At 39.3% G+C, this 24472-nt stretch overlaps 1 protein-coding gene across 1 annotated transcript in view; it reads right to left on the reverse strand.

Moving 5' to 3' along the window:
- LOC123517172 (T-complex protein 1 subunit delta-like) overlaps positions 1–24472 on the reverse strand; it is a 97583-nt gene that overhangs the window by 7610 nt on the left and 65501 nt on the right. The window contains exons 6-9 of the mRNA XM_045277162.1: positions 20306–20573; positions 19098–19264; positions 18716–18851; positions 18426–18539 (exon numbers count right to left, since the gene is read on the reverse strand). Coding sequence (XP_045133097.1) covers positions 18426–18539; positions 18716–18851; positions 19098–19264; positions 20306–20573 — 685 coding nt within the window. The remainder of the gene's footprint in view (positions 1–18425; positions 18540–18715; positions 18852–19097; positions 19265–20305; positions 20574–24472) is intronic.

The raw sequence follows: 24472 nt of genomic DNA on the forward strand, positions 1-24472 counted from the left end.
CAGGACAGTACGAGCATAGCTCTTTTCCCGTATGTTACAATTAGGTAAATACACACACACACACGGCCCGGTAGCTCAGTGGTTAGAGCGCTGGCTTCACAAGCCAGAGGACCGAGGTTCGATTCCCCGGCCGGGTGGAGATATTTGGGTGTGTCTCCTTTCACGTAGCCCTGTTCACCTAGCACTGAGTAGGTACGGGATGTAAATCGAGGAGTTGTGACCTTGTTGTCCCGGTGTGTGGTGTGTGCCTGGTCTCAGGCCTATCCGAAGATCAGAAATAATGAGCTCTGAGCTCGTTCCATAGGGTAACGTCTTGCTGTCTCGTCAGAGACTGCAGCAGATCAAACAAAAAAAAAAAAAAAAAAAAAAAAACACACACACACGAGTGAACAAGTGTACAGAGTGAACGTAGCCTGGTGGCATGTACATGGGAGTGATCGGAGGTGTGAGAACCTCCACACTCCAAACGACAGAGCGGGAACCACACAAAGGCCAGCCATAGCAGCCGCCAACGCATTCCACCACACACACGTAGCTACCAGGCCTGGCCCCCAGTGACCACACACCCACATGCTCCCAGGAAGAGTAAAAAAAAAATGGATAGACCGGTAAGAAATAAATTACCAAATTCAAAATATGTTGATGAGGCCCAGGGAGCAAAGCCGAAAGTGGCCAGTCAAAGCATGAGTCCATCTTCAACAGGGGCAACATTGCAAGGAAGATTGGTAATGTTGGAGAAGAGATTTGAGGAGTTGGTGAAGGAATTAAAAGTTCAGAGGAGTGAGGAGGAGCAGGATAGAGAATTCTGCAAGGCTTTGAAGGAAAGAGTTAAGAGACTGGAGGAAAATGAAAAACGATTGGTGGACACACTTGAGAGTGGAGGTTGAAAAATACAAGAGACGGTTGGAGAAGAAAATGGAGAGAGATGACTTTAAGGAAATGATTAGTGAGCAGAATGAAAGGTTTGAAAGGGAATGGGAACTGAAGAAAACACAATGGACTGAGTCGAGGGAAGCAGAGATGGTTGGATTACAAGAAATAATTAAAGATCAGTTGAAGGAAGACAAAAAAGAAAGGTCCAAGGAACTGATTAATGTAATGAAGAATAAGGAAACATTGATAAGGGAAATAGCAGAAAAGAAGAAGAGTGTGTTAATATTTGGGATGAAAGAACAAAATATAACATATAAGCCTAAGAGAATTAAGGAAGAATTAAGAACGGTTAGAGATCTGTTCAAAAATCTAAATGATGATGAAAAAAAAGACCTTCAAGAAGAAGTAGAAGAGATCCATAGACTGGGTCCGTATAAGGAGGGAGTGAGCAGACCAATTAAAGTAGTACTGAAGTCACAACAATCTGCGGAGGATGTCCTATATAGAACATCAAAGTTAAGAGAGATAGAAGGTTGTAAAGAGGTGTTTGTGAGAAAGAATAGAAATGAGGAAGAGAGGAGAAGATATAAGGAATTGGTGGAAGAGGCGAGAAGGAAAAATGATGAGCGATCTGAGGAGGAAAGAGAAAGTTTTTTGGAGAGTTATAGGAGAGAGAGTCAGAAAGTGGTATGTGGAAAGAAGGAATACGGAGGAACCCCTAGAGGGAGCAGTGGGTGGACCGTAATGTATACTAATATAGATGGGATACTGTCAAGTAGATTGGAATTGCAAGACTATATGATAGTGGAGAAGCCTGATATAGTGTGTTTGACTGAGACAAAGTTGCATGAAAAAAAAAAGATAAATTTGGATAATAAATATAATATATGGAGAAAAGGATAGGGAGAGTAAAGGTGGAGGAGGAGTTATGATTATGACGAAGAAATAAATAAATGTGGATAAGGTTTGGTATGGGAAGAACAACGCAGAAGTGATAAGCATAAGGATAAAAAGTGATGGAAAAGAATTAATAATCATGGTGACCTATGTACCTCCTAAAACAAATTCTTGGACATTAAGGGAATACGACAATATGATCAAGGATACTATACAGAGTTTGGAAAGTGTATTATCTGGAAAAAGAAAGGCGATACTAGTAGGAGATTTTAATTGTAAGGAGGTGGATTGGGAAAATCTAGTAAGTGGTGTTGGAGAGGAAGCATGGGGAGAGAGATTTCTTAATCTAATGATGGAAAATATGATGGAACAGAGGGTGAAGGAAAATACTAGATATAGAGGAGATGATGAACCGGCTAGACTGGATTTGGTGTTAACAAGAGAAGTGTACCTATGTTGAGATATACAGTACAAGTGTCCTTTGGGAAAGAGTGATCATGTGGTTATGGAAATGCAGATATTAACAACACAGCGAAGGAAGGACGAGACATACAGGAGTGGTAGATTGAATTATAGAAAGATGGACACAGAAAGTTTGAAAAATTATTTCAGAAAATTAGATTGGGAGGAGATGTTACAAATCAAAGAAGTGCATAAGAAATATGAGATTTTTATGAAATATTATAAAGAAGGAGTTATGAAATTTGTACCAAAGTATAAACCGAGAGAGGAAGGAAGAAAGGATTGGTTTAATGCAACTTGTGTTAAAGCTAAGGAAAAGAGAGATGTGGCTTGGAAAAGATGGAAAAAGAGCAGGAATATATGTACTAAATAAGGAGAATTATAGTGGCGAGAAATGAGTATGTGAGGGTAAGGAGGGAGGAAGAAAGAAAATTTGAAAAAGATATTGTAGACAAGAGTAAGGAACATCCAAAATTGTTTTACAGGTTCATAAATGGTAAACTTAAAAAGAGAGAGTCCATTGAAAGATTAAAAGGAGAGCAAGGGATAGTAGATGACCCTAAGAATATAGCGGAATTGCTAAATAATAGGTTTCAGCAAGTATTTACTGAAGAAACAATGTTTGTAAAGCCTCAGAATGTACAAGGAAATGTGCACATGGATGACATTAAGATACCTAAAAAGGAGTTATATAAAATGTTGGAAGAACTTAAAGATGATAAAGCGATGGGACCAGATGAAATTTCAGGAAAATTATTGAAGGAGTGTAGAGAAGAATCGATTGATCCATTATATGATATTATAAGGTGTTCATTAGAAACAGGGGAAGTACCAGTAGAGTGGAAGAGAGCTGAAGTGGTGCCCATTTATAAGGGAGGCAGTAAGGAAGAGCCTCTTAACTATAGACCTGTGTCTCTAACAAGTGTGGTCGGTAAGATTTGTGAGAGGGTGATAAAGAAATATTGGATACGGTTCCTGGAGGATCATAAGTTATTATCGGATCATCAATTTGGCTTCAGGAAAGGGAGGTCATGTGTAACAAATCTACTGAGCTTTTATTCAAGAGTGGTTGACAAAATACAAGAGAGGGGGATGGATGGACTGTGTATATTTGGATTTAAAGAAAGCTTTTGACAAGGTACTGCACATGAGACTGTTATGGAAATTAGAGATTTATGGAGGACTGAAAGGAAAAGTGTTAAAGTGGATGGAAAACTACTTGAGATGGAGAGAGATGAGAACGGTAATAAGGGATGCAAAGTCGGACTGGTTGGTGGTGGAGAGTGGAGTCCCACAAGGCTCAGTGCTAGCACCAATACTTTTCCTTGTATATATTAATGACATGCCAGAGGGAGTAAACAGTTATATTAATTTGTTTGCGGATGATGCGAAGTTGTGTAAGTGTGTGAAGAGTGAAGAAGATTGTGAAATATCACAGGCAGATCTGGATAAGATTTGGGAGTGGAGCAAGAGGTGGCAAATGGAATTTAATCTGAGCAAAAGTCATGTGATGGAGATGGGGAAGAGTAGAAGACGGCCAAGAGGGTCATATAAGATGGGTGAAGAAGTAGTGTTGAAAAAGGTGGAAAAGGAAAAGGATTTGGAAGTGATAATACAAGACCATGGGCAGTTTGAGGCTCATATTGATAAGATGTCTGGAGAAACGTATAATTTGATAAAAATATTGGATTAGCCTTCCATTATATGGATAAAGATATGATGAAGAAATTAATTAGTGCGGTAATTAGACCAAGATTGGAATATGCTGGAGTGGTTTGGTCCCCTTATAAAAAGAAGCATATAAGGAAGTTGGAGAGATTGCAGAGAATGGCAACAAAAATGGTTCCGGAATTGGCAGAAATGACCTATGAGGAGAGATTAAAAGAAATGAATTTGCTTACCTTGGAACAAAGAAGAGAAAGAGGAGATTTAATACAGGTTTATAAACTGTTGAACAGACTGGATGAAGTGGATAATGAGCAAATGATGTTGAGAGAGAAAAACTTAAATAGAACTACAAGATCGCATAGTAAAAAAATAGCCAAAAGAATATGCTTGAAGGATGTGAAGAAATATAGTTTCCCACAAAGATGTGTGGAGGTGTGGAATGGTTTGAGTGAGGAGGTGGTGTCAGCGAGGAGTGTGCATAGTTTTAAAGGAAAGTTGGATGTGTGTAGATATGGAGACGGGGCCACACGAGTATGATACCCAGGCCCTGTAAAATTACAACTAGGTGAATACACACACACAAATACAAAAATAAAAAATTTTCTAATCTCTCTCTCTCTCTCTCCTTGTTTCCTCTCCTTCCCTCCTCCCCTCTTCCTCTCGAAGATAAGCTACATCGTCCCGCTTGTGTCTAATATATTAGCAAATGTCACACTCTCTCTCTCTCTCTCTCTCTTTTCTAAGAGAGAAGCGCCCACTTTCCTCTTCGAAGGCGATATAGTGACTAAAGAATAGCAGCATAATACACAAAGACGACAAGTATGACAAGCTTGCATGAGTTTCCCGCGCTCGGGCACGCGGCACTACCACCTGTATATCATACAGGCGGGCTTTTTCAACATCCGGCGCGAAGGGGTTAATAGAATCTCCTGACTTGAAAATAGTAGAGACAGTAGATGGAGTCAAGATGGTGGCGAGCAATGCTATTAGTTTTCTTGCCTTTCTCGTGTTTGTGAATAATATCCAGCTTCACTTCGAGAGTAAGAGACTTCCTGGTCTCCTTAGCAACGCTATGCGACATTGCAGGACGTTTTGGTGGTAAGTTGAGCGAGGGAAGACAAGCTGCTGCTGATGCTGTTATTGTTTTAAACTAGGGGAAGTGAGTGGTGTGCGTGTTGTCCACGAGAGGTGCTGGTTTATTTAAAAGCCTGTCGGCTTGCGTGATACAGCGGGGCTTTCAAACTTGGAAAAAATTACCTGGATAAAACTTTATTAAATTGAGTTTGGTGTTCATTAAACAAGCAGATGGTAGTAAAATTAAACCTTCATTGTTGCGAAATTTCGTTGAGAACCTTTGTTAAGCGGGGTTTGCCTGTATATCAAAATTCGCGTAAAACAAACATGTAATTCTCATAAAGAACAATAGATAATAGGGGGGATGCGGGATGTGGTCCAAAATAATTTGTGCAAAATACTCTAATTATTAGTAGGAAACCAATCACTAAGGTAGCTACGAGCAGCATCTTTAATGGGCCAAACGTTTCGACATTTCATCTTATGTCATCATCAGTGGTCTAAAATAAAACGATAAAACAAATATAAGTATAAAAGAATAAAGTTAAAATGCTAAGAGAATTACAATGGTAAAAATTCACACTATCATAAGTGGGTATGCTGACAGAGTATTGTTGAGGGATGGCTTTACTTGAGAAATATATAGGGATTCCAGAATTCTTAAACAGTTTCTATTACAGGTGGCGAGGATACGGAAATGACTGAGATTGGGTTGAACCTTACACGAGAGGCAGTGGTCCCGGATCGCGGAAAACGGGCGTTGTGTAGCGGCGCCTGTTCTGGCAGACTGGCCTAAATGCTCGCTGGCTCGGTTTATAAGTGAGCGCAAGGTGCTACCCACATGTGAACAAAAGCCATGTCATGGAAATGGGAAAGAGTGAAAGACGACCTGTGAGAATCTATAAGATGGAAGATGGAGTAGAACTGGAGAAAGTCATAAAGGAAAAGGACTTAGGAGTGACGATGGAAGAAAACAATCAACCAGTAAGCCATATTGATAGAATTTTTAGAGAGACATATAATTTGCTGAGGAATATTGGAGTAGCATTTCACTACATGGACAAAGAAATGATGAAGAAATTGATAAATACTATAATAAGACCCAGATTGGAATATGCAGGAGTAGTGTGGACCCCTCAAAAAGAAACACATAAGGAAATTGGATAGGCTACAAAAATGGCTACAAGAATGGTCCCAGAACTTGAAGGATGACATATGAGGAGAGACTAAAGGCTATGGATCTACCAACCTTGGAACAAAGAAGGAGAGAGGAGACCTGATACAAGTCTATAAATTGATCAACGGAATGGACCAAGTGGATAATGAGAAACTGATCCTGAGAGAAGAATATGACACCAAGCACAAGATCGCATAGTAAAAGCTGAGAAAGGGAAGATGTCTGAGAGATATTAAAAATATAGTTTCCAGAGATGTATTGAGACGTGGAACAGTTTAGATGAAGAAGTAGTGTCTGCAACGAGTGTGCACACTTTTAAAGTAAGATTGGATAAGTGTAGATATGGAGACGGGGCCACACGAGCATAAAGCCCAGGCCCTGTAAAACTACAACTAGGTAAATACATACTCAGCCTGGCAGCTGGGACAAGTGAAACAATAAACAGCCGACAAGCGTAAGGCAGTTGACAGAGTGTCCTTAAAAAGGAAAAAACTACCTATACATAGATTATTTATAGACACAATACGAAAATGTTTATCAGGATATATTTTTTAAGTTTTTCATAGAGACCCCTTTCTCTAATTATTTGGTTAAATTAACATGTTTTTATTATTTACCATTCTAAATACTAGAAGTGTATTCAAAGTAAAGGGAAAAGCAAGAAATAATAAGAGAAAGCAAAAAAATAATGGTAAAACAACAAAAGAAAGAATACAAACTAAACACTCACTGCGTCACTGCCTTCACCACTCAAACCACAGTCAGCCACCATCTTCCTCTGAGCTTTACCACTTTATCTAAAATCCACTTATCAAAAATAACCCCACATGCAAAAGATGAAGGATGTCTTGGGGCCATCTTGGTGAATTATAGGCAGATTGAAGAGATTACGTCTGTACTCATTGCTGGCAGACTGCAAATGAGGCACAAGAAGAGCGGGAGCTGGATCCAAGAAACTTCAAAGTCAGAGCAACCTCCTGCCGCGAAATGGCATCCATGAACGCTTGGAGGGACTGTAACGAGGTTGCTATCAGATTGCTCTCAGGTTGCTGGGGTATTACTGTCTTATATATGCATTTATGTTCACAAAACAACATTTCTTTAAGCTTTTTATAAACCTTGCCAAGAAAGGATTGTTTTTTAAATAACATAACATAACATATAACATATAACATAAATAATAGGATAACAAAGGGCCACCAGGGCCCATCTCGGTTATCCTGTATCAGTCGCAGAGCGACCTCGTCATCAGTACTTAAAGATACACTTACAAGTACACAATACATTATTTACTAATTCTAAATATTTGGCCCGTTAACAGGGCTAAGTCCTGCAGCGAACTCCTCTACAATCTGTGATCCCCATACATGGGGATCATGTCTTGTTTAACTATAGTAAATTTCTTATAAAAACTATCATGCAGCGCTATACATAATTATAAATCTAATAAATTTAAGTGTTTATCTAATCTGTTTTAAACATTGTCAAACTAGTGCTATTTACAACCCTCTCTGGCAATGCATTCCAGAAGTCTACCACCCTATGACTAAAGAAATATTTTCTTATATCTAACCTGCAGCCTTGCTTTCTAATCTTCCTGCCATGATTTCTAGTCCTACTTCCCTCCTCTAAGGTAAAGAAAGATCTCACATCTATGTAGTTTGTATCTGAGAACATTTTAAATAACTCTATCATATCCCTCTTATACATCTCTCTCAAATGAAAACATGTTTAATTCCTTTAATCTATCTCTATACTCCAGGTGCTTTAATGCTGGTATCATCCTAGTTGCTCTTCTCTGAACTGCTTCTAACATGTTGATATCCTGCCTATAATGGGGTGACCAGGCCTGTATGCAATACTCTAAATGGGGCCTAACATAGGAATTATATAAGCTACGCACCACTTCCTTACTTTTATAACTAACATTTCTATTTATAAAACCCAGGATCCTATTTGCCCTATTTCTTGCTTCTAAACATTGCTTTGAAAATTTCATAGTCCTGTCTATCACTACTCCTAAATCCTTTCCTTCCTCTACTGCCTCTAGCCAACATCCCTCCATCTCATAGCTAAAGTTTGTGTTGTCTTTACCTAAATGCATAACCTGACACTTTTAGAATTAAACTCCATCTGCCACCTGTCTGCCCATGCTATCAGCCTGTCCAGGTCTCGTTGTATTCTGTAATTGTCCTTTTCACCCTGTACTGCACATGCTATCTTAGTATCATCTGCAAACTTTGATACTTTGCTACTAATTCCTATATCTAAATCGTTAATGTACACCAAGAAAAGAAGAGGTCCTAGCACTGATCCTTGGGGTACCCCACTAACCACTTCCTTCCACTCAGACATTGCCCCATTTAATACTACTCTCTGTTTCCTATCAGAAAGCCATTCACTAATCCAATCAACTAACCTACCCCTATCCCATGTAGTCTCAATTTGTACACTAGCCTCCTATGCGGTACCTTATCAAACGCCTTGCTAAAATCTAGATATATAACATCTATGCTATTTCCATCATCTAACTCCTTGGTAATATATTCTAAGATATCGAGCAAATTTGTAAGACAGGACCTCCCTGATCTAAAGCCATGTTGGGTATCTCTAATTAATCTATTCTCATTTAAATGCTCCCAAATACTACCCTTAATGATTTTCTCTAGTATCTTACATACTATACTAGTTAAACTGATCGGTCTATAATTATTCGCATCATCCTTCCTACCTTTTTTAAATATTGGTGTAACATTAGCTAACTTCCAGTCCTGAGGTATCTCAGCAAACCTAAGTGATCTTTCAAAGATTAACTTAAGTGCTTCAGAAATACTGTCTACACCCTCCCTAAGTACTCTGGCATGTAGCTCATCAGGACCACTAGCTTTCCTATCGTCTAGTTCAAGAATAAATTTCCTAATAATTCCCGGTTTTATATCAATATTTTCTAAAGCTCTTAAACTACTTGTCGCACTGTTTGTAACAGGATTTCCTATTCTTTCCCTAGTAAATACTGAAGAAAATTGTTCATTCAATAATTCTACTATGTCTTCATTTTGATCCACTACTACACCATCTTTTCTGAGTGGTCCAATCCTATCCTTATTTCTTTTATCACTGACCTTGTAATAACTATATAATTTTTGGGATCTTTACTCCCAGCTCTAGCTAGTTTTATCTCTGCCTGCCTTTTACTTTTTTTTATAACCTTACTCAAATCATCCCTGACCTGTCTGTACCTAATCAAATCTACATCTTTCCCACTTTTCTGCAACTCTCTATATGCCATCTTCTCTCTGATCTGTCTACCTATCTCGTGAGTCCACCATAATGGCTTCCTGTTTCTCTGCCTTATATCTTTGTAAGGGATACACTGCATCACTATACCCTTTACTACAACCTTAAAAATATCCCACATCTCCTGTGCAGTTTTGTTTCCAAAACTATCTTCCCAGTTTACCTCTTCTAACTGATGTAACCTACCATAATTGCCTTTCTGATAATTTGGGACTCTAGTCTTATTCTCTATATTATCCCTACTGGAATTAATGATAAACCTAATTATATGATGGTCACTGTTTGCTAAAGTCTCTCCTACCTCAACTTCCTTTAAACAATGCTCAATATTTGTTAGTACTATGTCTAAAACCTTCCCCCCCCTAGTAGGTTTATTTACCATCTGCACTAAATAGTTATCCTGAAAACTTTCCATAAACTTATTTTCACTAGCATCTCCTACCATCCTCTCCCAGTTTACTGACTTAAGATTAAAATCCCCTAAGATAATTGTCTGACTAGTACACCCCCTATTTATCTCATCTACCATAAGGTTGTCTACATCTGCTGACTGGTTAGGTGGTCTATAAAAAGCTCCTACTCTAATAACCTTACTTTTGTTTACTCTTAACATCCAGCCATAAGGACTCTACTGTTATCTACCTTAATACCATTAATTAACCTGACTGGAAATGAAGGATTTTTTTACATAAATAACTACTCCTCCACCTATCCTACCAATTATCTAGTGAAAATACATAATGTATCCATCTACTTCATATTCTTTGCTATTTTCCCTAAACTTTTCCTCATTTACCCATGCCTCTGTGACACCCAACATCTAAGTCCTCCTCAACTATATAACTAGATAACTCATCCTTCTTGTTCCTAAGACTCCTGGCATTTACATAAAAACATTTAAGTCCTGCTACCTTCCTAGATGCTGTCTCCTTATTTGGAATCCTAATCTTATTCTCTCCTATTTGCACCTGGAAATCTTTCCTAATCTTTTCACTATCTCTGTTTATCCTATCTAATTTATGTCTAACATCTTTCTTCTGGAATGCATTTGCTACCTCACCCCCTACACTCCATCCCAACTCCCCCCTCCAGACATCCATTCAGCACATCCACACCCTTCCTACTCAGATGCACACCATCCCTAGCATATAAATCCCTTCGCCCATAGAACATATCCCATACATCCACAAAGCTGACATCCACATCCTTACACATCCCTTTTACCCGATCATTCACACCAATGGCTCTAGACAACCATTCCCTGCTAACATACACACGAGGCAAGATTCCTGACACTACACACCTCCTACCACTCTCCCTTATCTTGCCTAACATTTGCCGAAATCTTGCCACTAACTCCTCCGACCCACCTGCTCTGACATCATTCCCACCTACGTGCAAAACTACTACACCCTCCTCTCCATCCCCCAACTCTCTTCTGCACCTCCTCACTCACTGCCTTCACACCTGCACCAGGCATACACACGTTGTCCTCCTATCCCTGTCTTTCCACAGAAAGTGCTATCTAAGTACCTAACCTGAGAGTCACCCACCACACACACCTGAGGTGTGCTAGGCACAACCTCCTCCTCCTCTCCTCTACCCCTCTCTCTCCTTTCACTCACCACAACCACCTCATTCACTCCACTCTCACTCTCCCCCTCCCCCTCCAACAAACCGAACCTATTTTCACACTCAACAGGTTTAGTCCTATCCTCCCTAACTGCCTCCGCTTTCCTTCCCCTCGCAACTTGCCATCTCTGTCCATCCTGACTACTATCTTTCCCAGTCTGGCTCGCCTGCTCCCTCTTCCCCACTCTTCTCTTCCCGACAGAGGGCCAAGCCACCCTGTAGCCCTCAGAAGGTCCAACCTTCGGCCTAACACTGATCTCCTGCCTAATTTTTTCCACTGCCTCCCCAAGCCTCTTAACCTCCTCCTTCAACTCAAAGATGAGAACTTCGTTCGCACTTTTCCCCTCACTTAACTTTCTCATTTCCTATCGCAATTCACGGTGTTCAAGAGAAAGAACTAAATTCTCGCTCTTGAGCCTACACACCATACACTCAGAAAAGTCAACGACCTTCCTGTCATGCCCACACATCTCACACACAACAAACTCACCCAATCCCACCTCAACACTCTCTTTCACGCACTCAATCACACTCTGATATACCTCAGTAGCTACCGCCATACTAATTTACAATCTGTTAACTCACAAACAAACAAATAAAAATACTTGGTGACGGCAGGGTGGGGGAACCGCGGTGGTGGGGGTGCCTAAGTGAGGTCAACTAATCCTCTTTCAAGGTCAACTTGACGGTTACAAGCCTAGTCTCCTCACTCTACCAAAATATTTTTAGCTCACAAACACTGATTCTAACCACTATTTCACTCTAATCTAACACTTGCAGTACACACTTTCACTTCACTAACACTCAAAAAGCACCACACACAGACACCAAGCACAAACACCACTCGCTAACTATAAAACAACAGCCAAAAATGGAGCGCACACACAACACGGCCACTCGCCACCGCAGCTATGCTGCTACATGGAATACCAAAAAATAAAGCAAAGATGAGATCGGCCACAGACGAGGCAAAGATTCGCGGCGACTCGGCCGGTTCTTCTTCTTGTGACCCTTTTAGCTTGCTGTTGTTTTCATCACTATATTTGTTTCCACTCCTCCATTGCCTGCTATAATGGATATCATATCTTAGTATTCATATATGCTTATGCCATGAGGATAACCTCAACTCCATGGCACTGAGTGATAGTGAATTACTAATGAAATATCACGGTATTTCATTAGTAATTCACTATCACTCGGTGTCACGGAGTCGAGGTTATCCTCATGGCATGAGCCTATATGAATACTAAGATATGATATCCATTATAGCAAGCAATAGAGGAGTGGAAACAAATATAGTGATGAAAGCAACACACAAGCTTTTAAAAGGGTCACAAGAAGAAGAAGAACCAGCCGAGTCGCCGCAAGTCTCCGCCTCATCTGTGGCCGATCTCATCTTTGCTTTATTTTTTGGTATTTCATGTAAGATTTCACTTTATGCATTACAAAACAATCCTTTCTTGGGGGCAAGGTTTGTAAAAAGCTAATAGAAATGTTTTGTGGACATAAATGCATATATAAGACAATAACACCACCTGGAGAGGTTGTTCCCACCAACCTCAGAGCAACCTTGTTACCGTCCCTCCAAGCGTTCATGGATGCCATTTCGCAACAGGAGGTTGATCTGACGTCGTTAAAGTTTCTTAGCTCCAGTTCCTGGCAGCCAATGAGCACTTTTAGGCAAGCTACCAACCTCCACCCGCCAACAGCAACGAATCCTTGTGGATACTATTTTACGAAGGTTGGTATGTGAGCAGGAGGTTGCTATGGAGGTTATCTGTACCAACATAGACAACAACCTGCTTCTTGGATCCAGCCCCAGAGCTCCCACCTATCGGCCAGCTGCGGAACTCTCTGGCGCGCAGTTTGAAATTGCGTCTGGCGCTCAGTTTGAAAATGCAGTTGGGTCAAATCGCGTATAAGCAAACTGATCGTGCAAATTAAATTAATTATAATTTTTTTTCGGTCGCGTTATAACAAAAACGCGTAAATCAATCACACATAAATCAAGTAACTTGGCCAACAAGCACAGTCCTGTAGAGGCAACCATGGGTTACACACACCAGTACATTGTTCGAGGGGAGTACGTAAGGAGGTTTATGAACGTCGCTGTGAGGGTTGGTCTCTGTCTCCCAGATCACTATCAGAATCACTACTGGAGTCTTCACTTTCTTCTGTCTCAATAAAAAAACAATCAGTCTTCATTTTCATCACTGTCCTAAATGTCACTATTGAGTAACACTGGCATAACATCACTCAGGGTACTGTTTCCTCCCTCCAGATCATGGGGATTGCCAGATGTCACCTTGGAATGGGAAAAGATGACATACTGTGTGGGAACATATGTCTCAAGGCTTGAGGAGGCGAGCAAGACAAGATGCCAGATACCTCCACTTGCCCCAGGACCAATTGTGAGGGGGAGAGATTCAAACATTTAGCACGGAAAAATCATGATTCCCGGAACGATCTCCGCCTCTCTGCACGCGACGCTACAATCATCCCGAAACAATCACCATACATTAAGGGTTAAGGAGATTGCAAGCTAAAATGCAGGACGGGATTGCAGACAGGGCAGAAGGTTGATTAGGTGATAAGTTGAAGGAACTGCGGAATGAATGGAAACAGGAGCAAGAAGAGAAAAAAAAGTCAAATTTTCAGAGGTGGTAAGGAGATAAATTCAGAACACAAAAGTCGCTGTAATTCAAGTTATTAAAGAGATAGGAGACCTGGTGCGGGATGCAGTGGACAAGAATAAAAACTTTGTGATTTTTAGGATGAAGGAAAAGAAGAGTCCAAATAAATTCACGAGAGAACATGAAGAAAGTTAATTGGCCAAAACTGTTATCAAACGAGTACAAGACAGCATACAAGAATTTGAACAGGAGGTGGAGAAAGTGATCAAGCTAGGAAGATACAGTGAAGGGGGTAGGACACCAATGAAGGTGAGAATAAGATCTCAAGTGGCTGTAGAGGAAATTATCGCTAAAAAAGGGAAACTGGCCGATGATGTTGAACACAAAGATATATGGATAAAAAGAAATATGAACTTAGAGGAAAGGGAAAAGGAGAAAGTACTAAGAAGTGAAACTAAGGAAAAAAACGAGAAAAGGACAGAGATAGAGAAGAAGAATTTTTACTGGAGTGTTCTAGATGCGACTAAAGAAGTGGTACCTAAGGAAAAAAGAGGAGGTCGTGTAGCAGGCAATAAATTAAGAGCGACTTATACTAATATAGATGGGTTGTTATCAAGTATATTGGAAGTTCGGGATTATTTGAAAGAGAAAAAGCCAGATGTAATGTGCATCGTTGAAACAAAACTGAGAGTAGAGATCCATGTCAACTTTAAGGGGAGAGTCCGGTTTGGAGACCCCAAAAATATAAAAAAAATGACTTTTTGTGAAAAAAATATATTTGGTAGGTATACATTTTGGCAACTATCTCGCAAAGATTTAAAAGGAAACTTGCGATAGTTTCCCTTTAAATCCGTTTAAAGGTCCCGCTCAACCACGTGCAGCTGTGCGTTTGTTTACATCAGCAGAGTAAGTTTTTTTCCACCCAATTCTACGAAAAAATGCTAAAATCTGAACTTTTTTTTGTGTGGATATGATATGGCAAGACTGACGACGAGTCTGTGTGGTATCAGTGTTTGGTGGGTCGGTCACAGGGCTCAGTGCTCTCGTAGCTACAGTCACGCCAGGTTGTTGCGCTGTTTCTCACGACCTCTCTCAGCCCATATCTCAAAACATAAGTTATTCCCCTTCTAACGTTAACCTTGGAGCCAGTTTTAGCTTGATTTCAATGAAACAAAGACTAAAAAAGGCAGAGGAATACTTTCTCTTCAAATCATCGTCGCTGTTTTTTTTATATATGTCTGGTTTAATTTTATATTAATATTTTTTTGGTCAAAAAAAGGCAAAAAAAACCACATTTAAAAAAAAATTCATAAAACAAATTCAAAAGCTGAAATGAAAAATCTAACGACGAAGAAACATTTCATATTATAACGTCTCTAAGTCACAGAAAAATGAAGGTTGTGGGGCCAATAATAACGACGGAGATTCGCTTTTAAATTTTCATTGTAGTTGTAGTTGGAGGGGGGGGAGGGGGACAAGAATGGGGGTCAATGTCTAATGTTGATGTAAATGATGCCAATACTTCACAACATAAAAATCAGAGCGATTCATGCATATTTACCGGAGATATGGCACCCCCGATCTAAACCGGACTCTCCCCTTAAAGAGGAGGGATATAATACCTGGAGGAGGGACAGGAAGGATAAAGGGGGAGGTGGAGTACTAATAATGATTCATGATCATATATGTGTGGAGGATGTGCAATATGGTGAGGACAAAGTGGAAGTAATGGGAGTAACAATCAAAACAGAAGATTCGAAGAAAAGAAAAATTATAGTTACATATGTTCCACCAAAGACTAATACATGGGCATCAGAAGAACATAAAAATATATACAAAGAGAGGTGATAAAGTGCCTTGAGACCATGATAAGAAGAGATAGAAGAATAATTTTAGTTGGAGACTTTAACTATAAAAAAATAAACTGGAGAGAGATGGAAGTAATGGATAATGCTGGGCAGTGGGGTGAGCAAGTGTTACAGTTGACTATGGTTAATGCAATGGACCAGTGGGTGGAGGAGTCAACAAGGTACAGGGGAGGAAGAAGAACCATCATTACTTGACCTAGTTAAAAAAAAAGAGCCCCCTCTAATCTTACAATACCTTAGTCCAAAGGGGAGAAGTGATCATTGACATTAGAGATGCAAATTCAGGAGGAAGATGAGATAAGTTACAGAGAGGATTATAAAGGAGAGATTAAATTAAGGAAGAGCAGATTTTGAAAAATTAAAGATTTATTTTGCTGATATTGAGTGGAGTAATATTTTGTACTGAAAGACTGTATAAGGGAAATATGATTTATTCTTACAGAAGTATAATGAAGGAGTAAAAAAGTTTGTTCCTGTTTATAGAGTTCAGAAAAAAAGACATGCTTGGTATAGTGCTAGATACATACCAGCAAAAAAGGCAAAAGATAAAGCGTGAAAGAAACTCTTAAAGAAGGGAAATGACTATAACAGATGGCAGTACAAAGATGCTAGAAATGAATATATTAGAGTATGGAGAGAGGAAGAAAGAAATTTTGAGAAAGATGTGAATAAAAGCAAAGATGAACCCAAACTTTTCTACAAGTTTATAAACAGCAAAACAAAGAATAAGGAAACAATTGAAAAATAATTAAAAAAGGGAAGACACCAAACAGAGAAGGAAATGTGTGAAATAATGAATGAGAGCTTCAAAACGGTATTCACTGCAAAAGATGATTTCACAGAACCTAATAGGACATTGGATTACCAAGGATTACAGTACAGATCACAGTGCACAAAGAGCATATTGGAAGATTATTGGATAAGTTGGAAGTCAGAAAAGCAATGGGGCCAGATGGTGTATCAGACTGAATGTTAAAAGAAGGTAAAGAGCAATTACTGGATTCAATTTGGGAAATAATCACAAGTTCAATAAATGAAGGGAAAGTTCCACTATAAAGGAAGAGAGCCAACGTAATACCGATATTTAAAGGAAGAAAGGCAACTGAACCACTAAACTACAGACTAATGTCACTTACAAGTGTCTTGGGGAAGTTATGTGACAATTATCAAAGAAAATGAGTTAAATTTCTAGAAAAGGATCAAGTCATATCGAACAGGCAGTTTGGGTTCAGGACAGGGCGGTCATGTGTATCAACCTCATTAAGCTTATACTCGAGTTATTGCAGGACTTGAAAACAGAGATGGATGGGTAGACACAATATTCCTGGATATCAAAGGGGCTTTTGATAAAATCCCTCATGGAAGACTACTTTGGAAACTAGAGAACATAGGAGGACTGCAAGGAACTTTGCTTGAATGGACAAGAGATTATTTGAAGAACAGGAAAATGAGAACTGTGATCAGAGATACATACTCATCTTGGGGTAAAGTAACTAGCGGAGTGCCATAAGGATCAGTGTTAGCCCCCATTATGTTTCAGGTTTATGTAAACAACATTCACATTGGGATAAACAGTTATATAAATTTATTCGCTGATGATGCAAAGCTGCTAAGTTATCAAAACCAGAGAGGACTGTCTGTTGTTGCAGGAAGATTTAAACAAGACCTATGAGTGGAGCAGGAAGTGGAAATTGAAGTTTAATGCCAAGAAATGTCACATAATGGAACTAAGAAAGAGTAAGAGAAGACCGGTATGGAACTATTTGATAGGAGAGGAGCAAATAATGAAGACTAAAGAGGAAAAAGATCTTGGAGTGGTCATACAAGATAATCTGAGCCCTGATAAACACATAAGCAAGATAATTGGACTATCATATAAAATGTTGACTAATATGAGTGGCATTTCATTATATGGATAAAGATATGATGAAAAAATTCATCACAAGCATGATATGCCCAAGGCTGGAATATGCAGCAGTGGTATGGTCTCCAACTTCTAAAAAGGATATAAGAAAATTGGAAAGGATACAAAAGATTGCTACAAAGATGGTGCCGGAATTAAAGGACTTCACATATGAAGAACGACTGAAGGAAATGGGACTGCCAACCTTATAAGATAGAAGAGAACATGGGGACCTAATAACAATGTACAAGATAGTAAATGATATTGAAAAGATAGACAAAGAAGACCTGGTGCTGTTGACAGAAGAAGATGGAAGGACAAGAGGACATGAAAAGAAAATCAGGATGAGGTAGTGTGTGAAGGATATTGGAAAATATAGTTTTCCACACACAATGGTGGAAAAATGGAATGCATTGGATAATGAAGTTGTTACAGCACATAGTGTGCATAACTTCAAAGAAAATTTAGATAAATTGAAACATGGAGACAGGACACTATGAGCCCTGCTTGAACCCTGTATGTATATACAATTAGGTGAATACTGATTTTTACATTAAAATGGAAGTCAAGTTTTTTTATGGGTATGCATCTCATAAATTGTATAAAGTGATGCTTATTATTGCTAAATAATAGGTAAGAAGTCCAGTAGGGGTGGATATCTGTCTATAAGAATGTGTTTTCAGAATTTTGTACTCATTCAACCAATGCTCATGTAGAGTTTAAATTAACGTCAAAGGACAACTAAGGGTATGGACTTTACAATGATCCTTCATTCAGTAATGCAAGTTCAGTAAGAAGTTGAAATGCAAGTTCAGTAAGAAAGAAGATGCAGGAGGTTGAAATGAGGTACATTTTTCTGTGAATAAGCCCACATGTGAGACCAGGTGTGGCAAAACATGCCCATGTTTTAAGGGTTAAGCATCTGTCTTATGTATACTTACAATGTCATCAATCTTGAGGATAGAGCGCACACACTCTGCAGCCAGTGTAATGGCAGAGGTGGAAACAAGGAGAGGCTGAAGCACATTCTCATCAATGATGTTGCTGATGCTTCCCTGGAAATGCAAGTCATTCAACATTTCATATTCTGCAAATCATAATTATGAAAAAAAAGCAGTGTGTTCATAGCATGTAAAGTTATCTGCATTTCCTCCTTCTATACTGCACTTATATGGCCTTAAAGCAGCATAGACATTGCTAATATAGATACGAGTTAAAACTGAATAACTACCTTGCGAACATTGATTCCAGCATGCATTTCCCCTCGGGCATGTCTATTTCTCAGTTCTGTCACTGTGGAGATAGGACTCAGGCCAGCATTCTCAGAAAGGATTCCAGGGATAACTTCAAGGGATTCAGCAAAAGCTCTGTAAAGGAAGAGAGACAAAACTATATAAAATAATTTTAATATCTTAGTGCCTTTCGAAGAGACAGTACACAATAGGCTCTTCATAATATGTCACCACCACTTTGGATATACTATTCTTTTAAGACTTCTAACTCATTCAATATATCAACTACAATACTATGAACATTGACTATATTTTTGGTGTAGTAATTCAACTGGATACTAAGCATCTTACTACAAATAGTGGTGCATTGGCATCACTCACCTGAAACAATATGCATCCATGCCCTTCATTGTGTGTGCATGTTGAGTCAATTTAACGGATAACTCTGCCTCTGGAGCTCCACCTCCAGGAATAAGGAAACGTTTCTTCACCAAACAACGAATGACACACAAGGCATCATGCAGTGAGCGGTCAGCTTCTTCCAACACCTTGGAAAAATTATGTTATTAGTATCTAATAAGTAAAAAGGTTAAGATTCCTTATAACTCCCAGAATGCCAGTGCTGTAAATTTAAGGCATTGATTTAGAAAAATCACTGTGGCCTCATTTTGACAGGGAAACTTCTCATACTTTGTCAGGACACTTGTTATAACTTGATCCCTAACCGTCTCTACTCTTCACCCCTCCAACCAAGCCTCTAGGGATCCTGAGAGTACAAGTTTTTTTTTCCTGACCTGACTGCAGTACAGGGAGGATGTTCCACTACATGAAGCTTATAGTCAGGGAGCTAGCTCCATTTTATTTACACATTTAGGGAACAAAAGATTTGAAAGTTGCAATTAGTCAGTGGTTCCCAGGATATGAATAAAAGTGATTGCTTAAGTTTCACATTCCAGGCCTAAGGCATAGGTAGGGCCTAAATGACCCAAAAAATATAATCTCAAATTACACTTTTGAGGACAAATCTGAAGTTCACTGTGGTTAATCCTTTCAAATCACTCCTCTGAAGAAAAGAAAAATAATGGGGTTTTGAGCTTATGGATTCAAATTGGGGTTTCAAACAGGGGCTCAATTACACAATTAAGAACAAAGTTATAACTGATATGGAATCATTCAATCCTCACTTATCACAAAAATGTAACTTAAAATCCCACCATTAAAATTTAAGAAGGGGTCTAAAGGGGTGAGGGACTTAAAAATATGTAACAATTACACTTTTGAGAACAAACCTAGAATTCATCTTGGTTACTCCCTTAATACCACCAATGTAAATAATGAAATTTAAGAAAAGAAAAAGTTGTGGGCTTCGTACTTCAGAAGGATACAAACCTGAGTCTAAAAACCATCTCAATTACACATTTGAAAACAAAAATTAAATTGATATGGAATTATCCCTACTCCTCACTAGTAATGAAAATGCAACTTAAGAAAGAATGTAGAATGAACAGTCCTTGTCTGTGTGTGTTTGCTCAACCTTAAAACAGGTCATCAATTTATCCCAAAAGATGAATAAGCATAGTCATCCTTACCTGTTTATTACTGCCACGAAGCAAGATAGACACAGTTCTTCCTGGATTCTGTACTCCTGTTATTTTGACAAACTTGCTGTCTCCAGCCTGGAACTCTTCTGAAAGCTCTGCCGTTCCTAATGCCTCTGGTGTAAAATGGTCAAGAGAAGCAATAGGTCTGCAGCCAAGAGTCTTGCATACAAACTCGATATCTTCCCGTTCAATGTCCTTCACAACCATGATCTTCTGCTTTGCTAAGAGGTGCAATGCCAAGTCACTGACAGCATCCCTAGTGAAAGTCAATGTATTAAAATTAAAGTTCATTGGTTTTAGTTCCAGGATCTGATGCTCTCCAGAACAGGTGAAGCTAACTCCCTGCTGTGGCACTCCAACCACAACAGTAATCTCCCAGTAAACAGCTTAAACTAACAAGCCAGAGCAAGATTCAATCTGCCGACCTCAGCAATACCAGGCCACTGTATGCCAGAGGCATACAGCGGTAACATGTACAGAATAATCATGTATGCATGCCATGTACCATCACAAAAAATTTACGGAACTGACCCAAATTAACTGACATCCCTCCCCATTACACAGTTGGGCGCAATCTGCCAATCTCTGCTGTAAAATGAGCCCCGATTGGCTTGTGAATATGACCTGCTACCCTGCCCTCATCCCCTAAAGAGACAAAGGGAAAAATGACATGGGAAGGAAGGAAAGGAGGGAGATGCAGGTACTAGTGATTACCCCCCCCCCACTCTCTCTCTTTCTCTGTGTATTTACCTAATTGTATTGTACAGGGTTCAAGCAGGGCTCATAGTGTCCTGTCTCCACATCTCCATTTATCTAATGTATTTACCTATTTGTGTATTACAGGGCCCGAGCTAAGCTCTGTGTCCTGCCTCCTTGGCCACTCCTGTCATACCTCTCTTTCATCTGATTGACACACACTGCATCAATGACATCACTGCTCAGTTTATTCCACTTATCAATACTACGATGAGGGAAACTGTACTTTCTCACGTCATTTAGACAGATGTCTTTTATTAGTTTTTTTCCATGTCCTCGGAGATGATTACTTGTGGTCACCTTTATCAACTCCCTGTCCAGTATGTCAATCTTATTCACCAATTTATACATAGTTATCATGTCTCCTCTTGTTCTCTCTTCTAATGTGGTCAGCCCCAGCTTCCTCAGTCTTTCCTCATAGTCTAACTCCGAGTCCTGGTACCATCCTTGTTGCCAGCCTTTGTACCCTTTCTACCTTCTTCACATTTTTCTTCATATGCAGTGACCAGACACAAGCTGCATATTCTAACTGGGGTCTTATTAAGGTACATAATATCTTCTTCATCATTCCTTCATCTAAGTAGTGGAATGCAAGGCCAATATTTTGAAGCATGTTATAGGTTTTCCCAAAAATCTTGTTAATGTGTTTCTCCGGTGACAAGGTGTTTTGCACAGTTACTCCTAAGTCTTTCCCCTCATTGGTCTCTTTAATTTTCTCATCACCCAGCCTGTAATCCCTGTTTGGTCTGTATCTACTTCTTCCCATTTTCATAACATGGGTCTTGTCTATATTAAATTCCATCTGCCACTCCTTACTCCACTCATATATTTTATCAAGATCTTCCTGTAACTTGTTACAATCTTCCACATTCTTTACTCTCCTCATAATTTTAGTATCGTCCGCAAACATGTTCACGTAACTGTCAATTCCTACTGGCATATCATTAACATAAATCAAAAACATGATGGGACCCAACACTGACCCTTGTGGAACTCCACTGGTTACCTTCTTCCACTCGGACTTCCCTCCTCTCACCACTGTTCTCATTTCTCTTCCCATTAAGTAATTTTCCATCCATTTTGCTAGTTTATCATTTACTCCAATCTTCTTTAGTTTCTACATCAGTCTATGGTGTGGCACTTTATCAAAGGCCTTTCTCAAAGTCCAGGTAAATAGCATCCACCCATCCCTCTCTATGTTGTAGTATGTCAGTCACTCTTGAATAAAAACATAATAAATTAGATACGCATGATCTTCCTTTTCTGAAACCAAACTGCCTTTCACTCAGAATGTTTTCACTTTCTAGATACTCACTCCACTTTGCTTTAATTACTTCTTCACATACCTTGCACAAAATACTAGTCAACGATACTGGTCTATAATTTAATGGTTCCATTCTACTTCCATTCTTATATATAGGCACAATGTCAGCTCTTTTCCACTCTTTCGGGACTATTATTGTTCATATGGAGGTTTCCACAATATCAAATATGGGGTTCAACAATTGATCCTTACATTCTTTCAGCAATCTCCCAAATATGCCATCAGGCCCCATTGATTTATTAATATCCAAGTTACTTATAATTTTCCTTATATCTTCTTTAGTAACCATGTGTGTGTATTTACCTAGTTGTACAGTAAGTCCTCGTTTTATGATAGTTTGGTTTAAGATAAATTCGCAGATACGATAGAGATACTACCATTTTTTTCAATTTATGATAAAAAATTCTCAGTTACAATATTTAAAATTCCCGCCAAACTTGTTGCTGTGATTGTGCCGCCGCACCACAGCCAACTACGAACTAGTCACTTTCACACCACCACTACAAACACAGTGAAACCTCGTACTCAGTGATATACAGTAATACTTCGCTTAACGAACAGGTGGTGTCAAAGCTGTTCGTAGAGCGAAATCTCATTAAGAAGACGTAACTTTCCCATAGAAAATAATGAAAATAGGGGGGGATGCGTTATGGGCTGGTCCCCAACATACCATATGGGTAAAAAAAAAAAAAAAATTATATATACGTTTGGCAGCATATTGGGCCACTGGTTTACCACTACTTTTATGATGTCATATGAGTCATTGGAAGTTAGAGGAGCTACGTACAAATTCTCTCACATTCTCGCATTTATGTTCACAAAACAACATTTCTATTAGCTTTTTACAAACCTTGCTCCCAAGAAAGGATTGTTTTGTAATGCATAAAGTGAAATCATAATGGAATACCAAAAAATAAAGCACAGATGAGATGAGTCACAGATGAAGCGGGAGACTCGCGGCGACTCGGCCGCTTCTTCTTCTTCTTGTGACCCTTTTAGCCTGCGTGTTGTCTTTTCCCATGATATTTGTTTCCACTCCTCTATTGCCTGCTATAATGGATATCATATCTTAGTATTCATATACGCTCATGCCATGAGGATAATCTCAACTCCATGGCACTGAGTGACAATGAATTATTAATGAAATACTGCAGTATTTCATTAGTAATTCACTATCACTCAGTGCCACGGAGTCAAGGCTATCTTCATGGCATGAGTGTACATGAATACTAAGATATGATATCCATTATAGCAGGCAATAGAGGAGTGAAAACATAAACATCATGATGAAAGTAACACGCAACCAAAAAGGTCACAAAAAGAAGCGGCCGAGTGGCCGCGAGTCTCCCGCTTTGTCTGTGACTCATCTCATCTCTGCTTTATTTTTAGGTATTCCATGTAAGATTTCACTTTATGCATTACAAAACAATCCTTTCTTGGGGGGCAAGGTTTGTAAAAAAAACTAATAGAAATGTTTTGTGAACATAAATGCATATATAAGACAGTAACACCACCTGGAGATGTGGTGTTCCCAGCAACCTCAGAGCAACCTGATAGCAACCTTGTCACCGTCCCTCCAAGCGTTCATGGATGCCATTTCGCTGCAGGAGGTTGCTCTGACGTTAAAGAATCTTGGATCAAGCTCCAGGAGCGCTAGAGACAGAGGCAGGGAGCCAGCCAATCACAGCGAAGCTGCCGCGTTCGGTCCCTCACCCGGCAAATTCAAACCCAGAGAATTCGCTAAAACGGATGTGGTTGTACGCTATGCAGACTTTTTTGTCAAACTTTATATAGTACGTTAAACCGGAAATTCGTTAAACAAACAATCGTTAAGCGGAGTATTACTGTACTTATATTATTCTCCGCATTTAATACCAATCCCTGTAAAAAATTACAGAAACGTAATTTAGATTCTGCAAAAAGCGTTCAGTTTTATTGACTCTGCAATGGAATTGCTGCAAGAACATGACCCTAACCCCAAAAGAAGTAGCAATGTGGTTAATCAGACGGAACAGGCGATGAAAATCTACAGATAATTATATGACGAGAAACATAAAAAGGCAAAACAGTCCACA

Source organism: Portunus trituberculatus, chromosome 41, assembly GCF_017591435.1.
Source record: "Portunus trituberculatus isolate SZX2019 chromosome 41, ASM1759143v1, whole genome shotgun sequence".
NCBI classification, from domain to species: Eukaryota; Metazoa; Arthropoda; class Malacostraca; order Decapoda; family Portunidae; genus Portunus; species Portunus trituberculatus.